The 13904-nt window shown below is 31.3% G+C and overlaps 1 protein-coding gene across 1 annotated transcript in view; it reads left to right on the forward strand.

Moving 5' to 3' along the window:
• LOC108747332 (ADAMTS-like protein 3) overlaps positions 1 to 13904 on the forward strand; it is a 32454-nt gene that overhangs the window by 17800 nt on the left and 750 nt on the right. The window contains exons 5-13 of the mRNA XM_018484736.1: positions 1162 to 1478; positions 1541 to 1668; positions 1750 to 1917; positions 3778 to 3938; positions 4137 to 4226; positions 4374 to 5481; positions 5564 to 5646; positions 6071 to 6457; positions 6529 to 6682. Coding sequence (XP_018340238.1) covers positions 1162 to 1478; positions 1541 to 1668; positions 1750 to 1917; positions 3778 to 3938; positions 4137 to 4226; positions 4374 to 5481; positions 5564 to 5646; positions 6071 to 6457; positions 6529 to 6682 — 2596 coding nt within the window. The remainder of the gene's footprint in view (positions 1 to 1161; positions 1479 to 1540; positions 1669 to 1749; positions 1918 to 3777; positions 3939 to 4136; positions 4227 to 4373; positions 5482 to 5563; positions 5647 to 6070; positions 6458 to 6528; positions 6683 to 13904) is intronic.

Raw genomic sequence — 13904 nt, forward strand, 5'->3', positions numbered from 1 at the left:
TAGAGAGAGAGAGAGAGAGAGAGAGAGAGAGAGAGAGAGAGAGAATAACAATCTACAGTTGTTTAATCCTCAACTACATGTCTCATTTTAGAGTCTTAATTTACATGTCCAAGTCACCCACGGCGTTTTTGATTGGCTGATTTGGAACAATCCGTTACGTGATTTATATGTTTTAATTACATGATTTCATCATGCAACTGTGTGACGTGATTTTTTTCCAGTAGGGATACTTCAAATTTCATTGAGATAAGCCTTAAAACCTTGTTTATTATTTAATAAGTAAATATTTGGCAATAAATTTTTTATGTAATGATAGAGCTATAAAATCGTACCAATAGAAAAATACGGGATATTTTGAATTGTTTAATTAGAAGAAGTAAGATTTGATGATCGTAAAACCGTAAGAGGCGTGGACATCATAATATGAGATATCCAGGGTATTTCTAATATGAAATAACCTATGCTTCTATGTCATAATGAAAATCGTTGCTAAAGTATAAATGTTATTGTATAAAAAGGACAACCGGAATGAACATCGAGTACCTGTTTCTGCGATGCTTGCTTCCAAATACCCGAAGACAAGTTCTGGATACAATGCATCGCATTTTTCATGCACACTGGCTATTTGTTCGTATTTTAGAAACATTACATACAATTTTTTAATTGCAATTGACTGATGTACTTTGCATTTTATTATCAATTTCTAAAGAGGGGCATCTCATATTAGGAGCATAATTTTTGACTTTATGATTTGCTCACTTTCTATATTTCTTTAATTAAAAAAATAAAATTTAAATTAAATCTTACATAACATTATCTTAAAGATTATTAAATTCTCTTCAAAATGACCTACTATTTTTTTAAATTTTACCCATAGATTTCTAGCATTTATCCAAAATGAATTCGGTATCTCATAATCTAAGGACCTTTCTTATATTAAAATATATAGTAAAATTATAAAATTAAACAATGTATATATTAAATTATTTTCAAATATAAAATGTGTATTTAAATTATCTGTTGGAAATTTTATAGAATTTGAATTATCTAATTGCAGCAGTATATTCTATATAATTTTGATTTATATTTGTAATTGTAAGTATTCTAGGAAGTATGTTTTAAAAATCCCTAAACTTTTTTGATCTAAATGAATACTTTTAGTGTTCGAGAACGTGCGGTGGTGGTGTGAAGAAGCGAGACGTAGTTTGCGAGCAGATAATGGCGCAAGGTCGCAAGCAGAGTCGCGAGGAACGTGAATGCCCGGCTCAAAAGCCAGCCAGCGAAAAACCTTGTAACACCAGAGCCTGCCACGACTCAGACTTAAGCTCTAATATGCCACCAACCATCACGAGCCTGAATACCACGTACAATCAAACAGATATCAATGCAAAAGTGGATTTGAAGATTGGCGGAATCGCCAAGATTTTTCAGGGGACACCTTCTATCAAAATTCGCTGTCCCGTTCGAAAGTTTGACAAGTAAGTACAAAATCTGTGTAACTGCGAATCGAACAAAATAACTACAAATACAATACTATCAGAGCGCAGATCGTATGGACGAAAGACAACAAGGAAATACGAAAATCCAGAAAATACAAGATTAGCAGAAAGGGAGCTTTGAAAATAATTGATATAGGTTCTTCGGACTCGGGAGTTTACGGTTGTATTGGTAAGCGATCTCGTTTGATATACCTAGATTATGCGTATTTCGATACGTTGCTATGAAAAATTCGGTGATAATCCTTTTTAGCGGGAAATTCGCACGCAGAGACGCAGTTGATAGTAAAATTTCGTTCCAAAGAGCAGATAAGTAGTGAGGAATATTTACGACTTGGCAATTCCGTTCACCTACAACGAAACGCGAACCTCGATTCTGCACCAGCAAATTCTGGCGAAAGTCCATACACTGATCATGCAGGTAAACATTTTTATTTAAAAAATTATTCACTTTTGTGCAATAGAAGACATTTCGTATTTCTATTAAACCGATCCTTGTTAAAATTATTGTGTTAAATGTTTAACATATTCGCGTGATAATTTAATATAATGTAACTCATTTGAATATTTTGTATTAAATTAATATTCATTTCTTAATATTAAAATAACGTAATTTATAAATAAATAAACAAATAACAAAAAATTAATGTATTTTAAAAGTAAATTAAAAATAAATGAAGTAAAGATAAATTAATAAAATACATGTTAATATAATATATCATAAATGTTAATTTTATTGAAAAAATATGTTACACAATTTGCTTCTACACAATTTGCTCTAAAGAACTAAAAACTGATATATTTCTTAATAATTTAAATGAATTTTACTGGATTTGTCACGTAGTACTTCAGTATCTCATATAAATAATAATTGATATCAAAACTTTTTTGTCTGTAATGAAGCAGAACAGGAGGGAGAAAAGAAAATTAGCCTTGAGCCTATCTAGTTGCTATAGACGATTTCCAGCAATCGCACAATATACAAAGACACAAATTTTCTATGCTGTTTTATGTTTGAATTTGATGTAAATAATATTATTTTATCACGAAAACATAATTCACTGTATAATATAACCAAAATTTTTTATACATATAAATAAGCAAACGAATGTGATACATCTCTTTGCGTTGTGCCGGACTTTGAACGGTACAATACAGTACTATTATACATTTTTAATTTTTTCTTCTTATTCCCGAAAAAGGTAAGTTCTTTTATTTCTTTCACTGCTTATTTTGTATTTATGTACTCTTATACATTTGTTACAAAGTATAAATTGACGTAACTCTATATCTAAGTCTTTTTATTACTTTACTACACACACACATATCCTAAATTTCGATATAACAATGCTTTTATAATTATTTTTATAAAGTTCTTTACTGCAAATTAATATAATTATAATAGTTATTCTAAAAACATATAATAATACAAAGCTCGGATACGGAAACAAATTTTTTTACCGTTCCAGATCAGTAGCTGATATATCGGTTCTGGAGTAACAAAACAACTACGTCTTTTACATAGATGCATAGTCAACAAAGTTCTGAATTTAAAACTGAATTTAAAATTCGTTAAAAAACTTGCCGGTCCTTAACACTTTAAATATTGTGTCAGTGTTATATTTTTTTTTGTTAATTTTGATATTATTTTTACCTTCTAACATATTTATCTTGTGTTAAATTAACACAAAAATTTGAATTGACCATTTGGAACACATGAAATGCGTTAAATTTAGCACAAATGTTCCAATTGTATATTCAGTATTGTTACAAATGATTATAATAATAAAAAATAAAATCTTTCGGCTAAAATGTACCTATTTTACAAATTTTAAAAATCGTAAATTCTTTATTAAATAAAAAAATTATGAATAAAATCCATTATTTTTAAAATCTTTATAAACTGTAATCTTAGAATTTGAAATCTAATATAGTTAATAATAAAATTTAATTAACTTTATTTTTAGTTTTAGAATCAAAAAGAAATTAAATCTATTAGATTTTTTTAATTCTAAGCTTATACACAAATGCAAATTTTAAAAATAATGGAAGTTATTAATATTTTTAAAATTTTAAATTGTGTAATCTTAGAATTTAAAATCTAATATAATTAACAATAAAATTTTAATAACTTTTTTATTTTTAGCTTAGAATTAGAAAGAAATTAAATGTATTAGATTTTTTAATTCTAAGCTTATACTGCAAATCCAGACTTTAAAAATATGGAAGTTATTAATAATTTTTAGTTTCATGTACACGCAACTTTGATTCTTTTTTATAGCAGCCTACGGAAACCGTTTTGATAGCGAGGACCTTAGCCATGAACGTGCATTTCCTAGCAAACCGACGAGAAAACCACATCAAAAGAAACAGAAGACCAGTCCCACTCCGTCAGATGCCACGATGATGCATAAAGAGCATACTGTTACCTCTCTCAACCAGGTACGCGAAAAAGCATTCTACTATCAAGATTGTCTCCCACTACATAATTCGTTGCGCGTATCTTGACATTGCTTAACAAATGGTATGTGCATGAATTTCGTCAAACTAATTTTCTGGTGATGGTTCTGTATTTCGCTTTGCATTCCTGGACTAACTTTCTTCGATGTCGATTATTCGATATTTGTGACTATCAATCAGCCGGGATATCACGAGTCCGTGGAATCACCTGCTCCATCAAGTGCTTCCACTCTTGTGCCGCACTTAAGCTACTTGATATCGAGCTTGAAGGTAAGATGTTAATTTGTAAATAAACTTGATGAAGTTATGTAAGACGCGTTTGCCTGCTTGTATCGCCATTGCAGCTAAATTTTCGACAATTTACTCAACATATACCGTTACATATTATTAAATGTTAAATATTAACACTTTATATAGGCCTATTGGCCGTTTCACAGCGAAATAGCCACAAGTAATAATCGCAAAACTGTTTCCACACCATTTGTCGAGGACGGTCATAAAAGGATGGCGACAACAAAGCGTAAAATGTCTAATAAAGAAGCCGACTTCACGTATCAAAATGTAGAGGATAACTTTGACAATTTGTATCGTAATACAGCCATCCCAGATGAGACCTTCGGTCCAGATGAAGAACGGATATTTATCGATGTCGATCCGTACGATTTGGACGAATCTGTATTCGGGCTGCAACATGACGACGATATCAAATCAGATATAATGGAGAAAGTTGATACCAAGCTTACTACAAAGCCTGATATCGATTATATCGAAGAATCATTAAAAAATGTGAAACGACAGTGGCAAGAGTCGAAAACCGGATACAAAGATCACTGGAGCACCACGCCCAAAAGTCACGTCCTTCAAAGTAGAGGTACGACGGAATCTATCACATCTTCACAAAACGGCGAAATGAACGTGTATTATATTGAAGATTCGAGCACAAAAAAGGAAATGCTCAAGGAAGCAGACAGTTTTACCGACGATAGTGATAAGTCCATCAATCACGACATTTATGGAAGTTTGAGAACTGAAACTCCATCGAATATCACCTCCACAATGATGTCTAGAAATCCTGAAGATCGATTAAGGATATCAGAGTCGGATCATCGTAGTTTGAACCATACGAACAGGACAATCGAGTACAGCGAAGCGTTCCAGGAAGAGTTAGATAAACGGAAAATCGTGCCGTATGTGGAAAATCACACGGCGGATTATACAATCGCACGATTTCAGACTACTAGAAACTTGGAAAATAGAGCGAGAGATGATTCGACATTGATAGATGCTCTGAGGTCGATCATCGCAGATGTTGTTAGGGAGAATCCTGATAAGAACGTAAAGAACTTATCTCACAGTCAAGAGGATCACGCTAGCTCCATAGAAAAGGCCTTTTCAATTGATCTAAAAGAGACGTTTAGAGAGGGACAACGTGATGGAGATAAGCCCGCAAACATTTTGACCTCCACTATAATGGAAGAGGATAACACAACAAAAAATACCGCTGTAGAATCTCTCGCTGTATTAGGTAAGATTGTACTTAATAATTTACATTGTCTTGATAATGTTTAAGCAGTCCAATAATTAAACGAAGGACTTATATAATGCAGCTACGGATAATGTTCTGGTGTTCGAGTGGGTTACGACCGATTGGTCGAAATGTTCTCAAACTTGCGGAGGAAGTGGATTCCAGGTAAGACAATTTTTTTCTAATCGTGATTAGCTTGAATTAGAAAATTTACAATTCTTTTGAGTTAATTCGATAAAAAGAATATTTAGACTTAATTACTATCATTGTTAAGCAATTGTCTAAGAAATGTTTGAAGCGATAAGAAAATTTGAACGATTTAAACATCTACTTGTGATATATGATTAGTCATTCATTTATTTCATCATGATTCATTCATTTACATTATCTACTGTCATTTAAAATACATATTATATATAACTTTATGAATTTGTTAATTTATCCGAAAAAAAAATTAGAGATCACGACATTTTAATGAAAATATTTAAAAGTCAAAAGAATTTGAAATTTCATCCAATTTCATATTAAAATATATTTCTACTAAAAAAAATTTCGAAATAATTGCATTACAAATTCTTCGTTGTCATAGATGCGAGGTGCACAGTGTACAGTTCGATCGACGAAAACAGATGGCAACTTCACGCACGTTTCGCCAAGAACGGTAATCGGTCAGACATTGTGTGAGGACGCGGGATATCCGGTACCGCAGAAGGTGAGACCGTGCGGAATGGGCAAATGCCCTCAATGGCACGCCACGGAATGGACTCCGTGTGAAACGTCCAGATGCTTTAACTGGAAAACAGCGATGCAAAAACGAGACATTAGCTGTCGTTTGGTGCACGACGCTAAGGATGGACATGAAAATGTCACGTTGTTGGACCCGAGTAAGTGTGACGAGGCTACGAGGCCGCTACAAAGACAGGAATGCTACAATGATGCTTGTAAGGGCGTTTGGAGGGTCGGCGAATGGACTGAGGTAAATAGACTGACTAGAAATTTTACATGATAATGGTAATGCTTACACTAAAGTAATATTCTGATACATAGTGCACCGCGTCTTGCGAGGAAGACGGTATCAAATATAGGATTTTACAATGTGTCTGGTTTGGTACAAAGAAGCCAGCGGGAAATGCTTGTAGAGATATACCACGACCTCCTGTAATGAAAACATGCAGGGGTCCGCCTTGTCCTCAGTCTACCGGTAGGTTTCTGCAAAAAAAAATATACTAGATCTTAGCCTTCATACTAACTAATGCCTTGATAACAATTTTTCTTAGAGTTCTTCATAGAATTTTTCAGAATTTTTCAAAATTTCTATAATTTTATAACTTTTTAGAAAATTACTTTTTTATATAGAAATTGGAACACTTTTCAGAAGTGCTGAGAAAATTTACATCTTTTCTAGAATTCAATACAAATGAACATAAAGATCGTATTCAATCAAAGGTTAAACATTTACATCAAAGATCTTGATGCTTAATAATATTTTTGTGTGAATGTTTAAACTGGAAATTGTAAAATTCACACAAAAAATTAGCCAAAGTCCGCTTTGATTGAATACGGTCTTTGCTTATTTGTGTTGAACATTTCTTAATCAGTTTTCCTTTACTATTGTTTTCTAGAATTTTGCATGTATGTAATTTCTGAAATATTCTAAGATTTCTAAGACTTATAATTATTCTATAATTTTTGAAGAGAGAAAGAGAGAAAACTTAGAAAAATTAATAAATAAAATAGGCTTAAGTGATTAACAAATTAAGTAATACCAGTATGAAAAGCAACACAAGATGTTCAAGTATAAATTACAATATCATTTATTAAGCAAGTAAATACACGTTCCAACCTAGTTCGGATCCTCATCAATACAATTATTAATAAAACATAAAATCATATTAATAATGATAATGTTATTTTACAATAAATCGGAAGGTCAAGCTGGATTTTTATTGTTTAAGTAATTCCATGTGAATTTATGTACTGTAATACATATCTCTAATTCTGCAAACTGCGCGCCGAATTTAATTTTCAGTTTTGAAATGCAATTCTAATATAACTAAAAAGCAGTAATATTACAAATTAAATTATGACAAGGTTCGATTGCGTAATATTTTTCGCAATAAAATTATTTACACAACAAGCTTGAATAAAGCTTTTAATTATCAAATTGGATCTTAAATGCTAAGATAATTCGATGTAAATTTATACACTACATAGTAAAATTTAGACAAATGAAAGCAGAACGCAGATATTAGAGCGCAATTAAACTAATATAATTTTAATACTAATGGATAGTGCGAAAGTTTTGAAATCATTATCAGCGATACATTGTTTTTATAAAGATCTGACATATCCCTCATTCTACGATAGGCAGTCAATGGATTGGGTGAAGTATAAGAATTTGTAAAAGTACAATAATAAGAAATTCATAAAAAGTAAAAGAACATATTAACAACGAATAGAAAAATCATGTTCGCAAAAACATTTTTTAATTAAAGTCACGCGGATCATTTTAGTTAAAAATTAATCAATAGTCGATAAAATAGAATATGTTAGTCGTGACAAGACAAACATGAGACCAATTGTTTTGTCTTGTAATGGCTAACATGTTTTGTTTTATTGATTACTGATTTTTAATTAAAAATTACTTATTCTATCGAAATATTAAGTAAAGTAAGAATCATCCTCCAATAACCTTGATCTTAACATATATTGTCAAGGTTATGACCCTCCAACAGTTTTACCCGGCGCTCGTTCTTCGTTAAAAAGTTATTAACAAAAAAACTCTGCTATATAATAAAAAATTCTCTGCTTTAAAATAAATTTCCTGCTTTAAAAATAAAAATTTTTTTTCAAAACATTATTTTCTTATATAATTTTTGTTTTTAAAGCGAAAAATTTGTGATTTTGTAATGACTTTTTATTTGAATTGAGATTCATCCCATTTCCCCCTGTTTAAAGGCGCACGACTTTCGCAAAAGCGAGACTGCATTACCATTCCCCATGCTTAGAAAGCTCCTAGGCAAGGGAGCGGGGTGGGATAGGCTTTGCTTCGCGTAGAAAGTCGTATGCCTCATGGCAGGAGGAAATGAGGTGAATCTTGCTTCGTGTGGAAAGTCGAAAATCCCTATGGAAAAAATAGTACAATTATTATAGACCTCGTTTCGTAGATTCGTCCCATAAAGTAATGAACTTTTTTGTTAAGAGGATCCTAAAGCGAAGCTCCGAACTCCGACGAAGTTATCAGAGGTCACGCCGACATGTTTTTATATACTACCACACCGATATCTCACACAACAATCTATGATACACGCAGTTGCACATTCGTGTTAATTTTTGTATAACAAATTCGTCGCGTCTAAGTCTAATTCTAAGAATTCGATGTTGTTTGTTCGTGTAAATTACGTGTCTGGGAACTACTATTTCGTACGTACAGGTTGTAAAGCTTTCATATCAAGCAAATGATGTCACGACTTGACAGCTGAGACGCCATGTTACACTAAGAAATGGTAAAAAATATATCAATTTTAATATTTTTTATTGTTCTCGACATAGACTCCACTTTGCAGACACGTATTAATGCGTATACTTTAATCCTAGAAAAGAATTTTCGAATTGATGAAAAAAGAAAAAAGTAGAGTTGGGTAAGTTAACTTTTTTTTAAACTAAGTTTGATTAAAGTTAACCTTGAAAATTTAATTAAGATACAAATTAAATTATAATAAAATTAATTGAATTAAAAGAGTTAAGTTAATAAAAAAAAGTAATTGAATAGTTAAAAGTTAATTTGTTTTTTTTTTATTTTTTTATTTCATAGTTCCACGGTTTCAGTCTTAATAACAGTCTTAATAATTCACTCAAATAACGGAAATGACAAATATATACTACATTTAGAAAATATTCTATATATTATACATATACACTGTTTGAATGTTTTGTTCACATATACTTATTAAATTTAAGTAATAAAGCAATTTCGAAATTTTTGTCGGACATCTTTTCTCGCAAGTTATCAAAAATGAATTCTTATATATTAAACAGCCGATCAACATGAACTCACATGAGCCGAAGATAGTATTGATGTGCTATGTTTTCCTTGGTAGCAAGCTGATGACGAGCAAAATGACGACATAATGACGTAGCTACCTGGGTTTAATAATAAGTAATAATAGATTTCAACCTATCAGAAACTAGATACATCAAAATATTCTGACAGATTGAAATCTGGGGGTCGCGATTGTGTAATTTGAAATGAGATGAAAATTAAATAAGTAAACAAATTTACTAGAATATTTATAATTTCATTGGTCTACACCTAATAAATTTGCTCATTTTTGCAATTTTCACCACATTTTAAGCTATCGCTATTACTGCGTATTATGTCTAAGACTTAACTTAAAAAAAATTAAATAAAAAATTAATAGTTATGAATAAAATGTAATTAAATAAAATTAAAAAGTTAAGAGTCTAAATTGTAACTAAGTTAAGTTAAAATTAATTAACTTTTTAATTTTTTAACTTAATTTTTATCTTTTTACTTCACTATCTTCAACTTTTATCTTTAACTTCACTATCCAACCCTAGAAAAAAGTATAATATTTCTTATACAAAAATTATATGATTTAATCGGTAAAATAAGAGGCCTTAAGATTCCCTTAATAACTTTAATGAGGAATGAGCGCCGGATGAAACCTGTAGATCACTCAAGGTCATGACCTTGATATTAACATATGAGGGTCATTTGCAAAGTTTTAAGTCTCAACATGAAGATAAGGCTCGTCAAAACCATTCTGGTACTACAATCATATGTTTTGCAAGATACCTATGAAAATTGTAGCCATTTTGGATCAGGTGGAAGGATTCCATGGGCTTGATTCGGAGAGACGCTATTAGCGCTATTTGTGTCATCTTCATCGTCCATTAAACGTGAAACAAAGATGGTATGACACAAATAGCGTTGATAGCGCGCTGCCATGGTGTGCTCAGTTTACAAGCGTCTCTCTCTAATTCTCTGCTCTCGCTTGCTCGGTGATCGTTTATAGTTCCAGTTTAGCCAACCTTAGTTGTTTTCGCACGTACATCATTTAGGTTCAGTCTCTTTTTATCATGTATACTTAGTACTAACAACATTTGTCCGCGTCGCATGCTCCTACCTTAGCTCCTATACTTTAACGCGTTTGTTGGAATGAGTAAGAGCTATAATAAGAATTGAAAAATGTTTCAGAAATATATATCAGAAATATATAGATACTCAAAGTATCTATATATTTTTATAGAATTTTTCATATATAATATGTATTCTGAAATATTGTATGCGCGTAAGATTCGTATAAAAAAATTGAGATATTTTCTGAATAGTTATAAAATATACAGAAATTCTAAAAATTTTAAATTTTTTTGTATGTAAATTATAAAATATTGTAAGATTTGTATAATTTTCTATAATTGTATATATATATGAACATATTTTATATATAATCATATTGTGATGTTAATATATGTATATGCAATTATATATAAAACATTTTTTCCTGACTAAATGAGCAAATCAATATATAAATATAAATAAATAAATAAATACAATTTGTACTAACAATACTTATACCAATGTATAGTTCGACGGAATCCTCAGGGCACTTACGGAATTCCGTTTTTCCTAGAAAACACAATAAAAATTTAAAGAATAATTGAATAATTCCAATAGGAATTTCGAATAATGTGTAATACGTACTCAAACGGCGAATTCAATTAAAAGTATTAGTGCGCTCTGGTGCACATTAAAGCCGTTGTACACTAACTTAATTTGAGTATAAAAATGAAATGCAAATATTTCAAATTATGAAATACATATTTTACCTAATAGTATTATATAATAAAATGTATTGAGTATTTCACGATTTAATCGATTTCGATGTTTATTTATAAACATATCTTCACGTTATTTTGTATACATACAACGGCTTTAATGTGCACCAGTACGCACTGAATGTGTCCAATCGATTTCGCTATAATAAACTCTTAAAATTACAAAATAAACATAAATAATAAAGAGTATACAGCCACAACAATAGATGTAAACGCAAGTTATATATTTAAAATTCACAAAATAAATAAATAAGTAGACGTTTCGGTTAAGATTTGACCATCATCAGTACACAAAAAAAAGATGACGAAAAATAAAAATCTTACAAACTAAAAACAATTAACAGTAGTCGGAAGATGTTAGAGTAAAATTAAATTAGAATTACATAAAAATGATTGAAAAGAAAATACATAAATATACAAGCGCAATGTTCGCAATTAAAATAGGTGAATAATATTTTCCCTTCGCTTGTGCTATGAGTTGAAAGCATGAATATAAATCAAGAGAGATGAGTAATATTTGAATCTTCTGATATAATGCTCTGTTACAATTCTTGTTATCTTAAAGAGCGAAGAGTAACCTCGTGTAAAAATACGGAATTTCCCAGTTATATTAAACAAAAAAAAATTTTTATTTTTTATTTCCTCTTCATACTAATACCAACACTTCCAAAATCATAACAATTTACGGAAATTAATTTAAAATTGTAATGAACAAAACTTACCACGTATCTTATGGCACGGAAACTCACAAATAAGACACCGGAATAAGTAACAAACTTTTATAACTGTATTAAAAATTAATTCCGACAATTATGAAGGCCCGGGAGACCATAAACGGGAGACTATTTATATTATGCGAGGAAAGGAGACGAAATGAGAGTGGAGGGGGAACACTAAGTGTGGGGAGAGGAACTATATCCAATAAGAAGGAGATAAATATTAGGAAAGCGTTCTGTGTCAATCTGCTTGTTTAGGCCATTTTCTTGTCGTTTAATATGTATCATCTCGGAGACCATCCTTTTGTATTAAGAACGTTCAGAATCGAGAATACTAGAATTTTCCCAATCAATCGTATGATCACTTTCCAGTAAATTTGATTTCAATATAGCATATAAACCAATGAATAATCAATAATAACTAATGAATAAACTAATGATAAGGAATTAGTTGGTTTATTAAAATCTTTGATGTGTTCTTTAAGTCGTGTCTTTAATTTTCTTTTTGTCTGACTCACATAAGAATAATTAGTCTTGACAATTAATTTTATAGACAACATTCGAATGATCTACTTTTTTAATTTTATCTTTAGTTTTTATGAAAGTGCTCATACTACTCATTGGTTTATATGCTATATTGAAATCAAATTTACTTGTAAGGAATTTGAATTTCTCAGACATTCTCTTGAAGTAAGGAATGGTAAAAAAATCTCTTATTAATGTTAGAGGAATCAGTTATTTCTTGTCATAAACTGGAAAGTGATCATACGATTGATTGGAAAAATTCTAGTATTCTCGATTCTGAACGTTCTTATTACAAAAGGATGGTCTCCGAGATGATACATATTAAACGACAAGAAAATGGCCTAAACAAGCAGATTGATACAAAACGTTTTCCTAATATTTATCTCCTTCTTATTGGAAATAGTTCCTCTCCCCACACTTAGTGTTCCCCCTCCACTCTCATTTCCTCTCCTTTCCTCGTATAATATAAATAGTCTCCCGTTTATGATCTCCCGGGCCTTCATAATTGTCGGAATTAATTTTTAATACAGTTACAAAAGTTTGTTACTTATTCCGGTGTCTTATTTGTGAGTTTCCGTGCCATAAGATATGTGATAAGTTTTGTTCATTACAATTTCAAATTAATTTCCGTGAATTGTTATGATTTTGGAAGTAAAATGGATCTCGACGTAGCTTAATGTTGTATGTGCGATGGGGTAATCAAACCGATGTTAAGAAACATAGTCAAGTGCTGACTGAAAAACGGAAAAGGAAGGGAACTCATAAGAAACAAGTAAACTGAAAAACTTAAAACTTAAAAACAAAACACGCCACAGATAAGAAGCCAAGTGCTCACTCACCAACGCATCCGAACAGGAAATGAGAATCGCCGCAATGCATGACAAGTGTGAAAATCCCTGACAATGATAGGGATGTAATCGTCGAAGTCAGACATGTCAACATCGCACGTGACACCGACCGCTCGCTAAGACGGCACGCGACGCACTGAGAGAGGAGACGGGTCGACAGGATCGAAAGTCAGACTTTGTTTATTATCGGCAGATATGCCTTATTAAGACCCTCGGTGTCGGTCTGCAAATTAAGACTGTTCTTCTGTTTTTTAATATGTAGCATCTCCGAAATCAAACGCTTTCTATACGAAGGTTCCTCGTCTAATATCAGAACATTGTCCCATTGAAAATCGTGATTGTGACTCAACCTATGATCGGTGATGACAGAGCGGGCAGAAGTTTTATGTCTAATATGATTACGATGTTCGGCAATCCTGGTTTTTAATTGCCTGCCCGTCTGTCCAACGTAAGAAGCGTCACAATCATTACA

The sequence above is a fragment of the Trachymyrmex septentrionalis genome, unplaced genomic scaffold, assembly GCF_001594115.1.
Source record: "Trachymyrmex septentrionalis isolate Tsep2-gDNA-1 unplaced genomic scaffold, Tsep1.0 scaffold108, whole genome shotgun sequence".
Classification (NCBI taxonomy): domain Eukaryota; kingdom Metazoa; phylum Arthropoda; class Insecta; order Hymenoptera; family Formicidae; genus Trachymyrmex; species Trachymyrmex septentrionalis.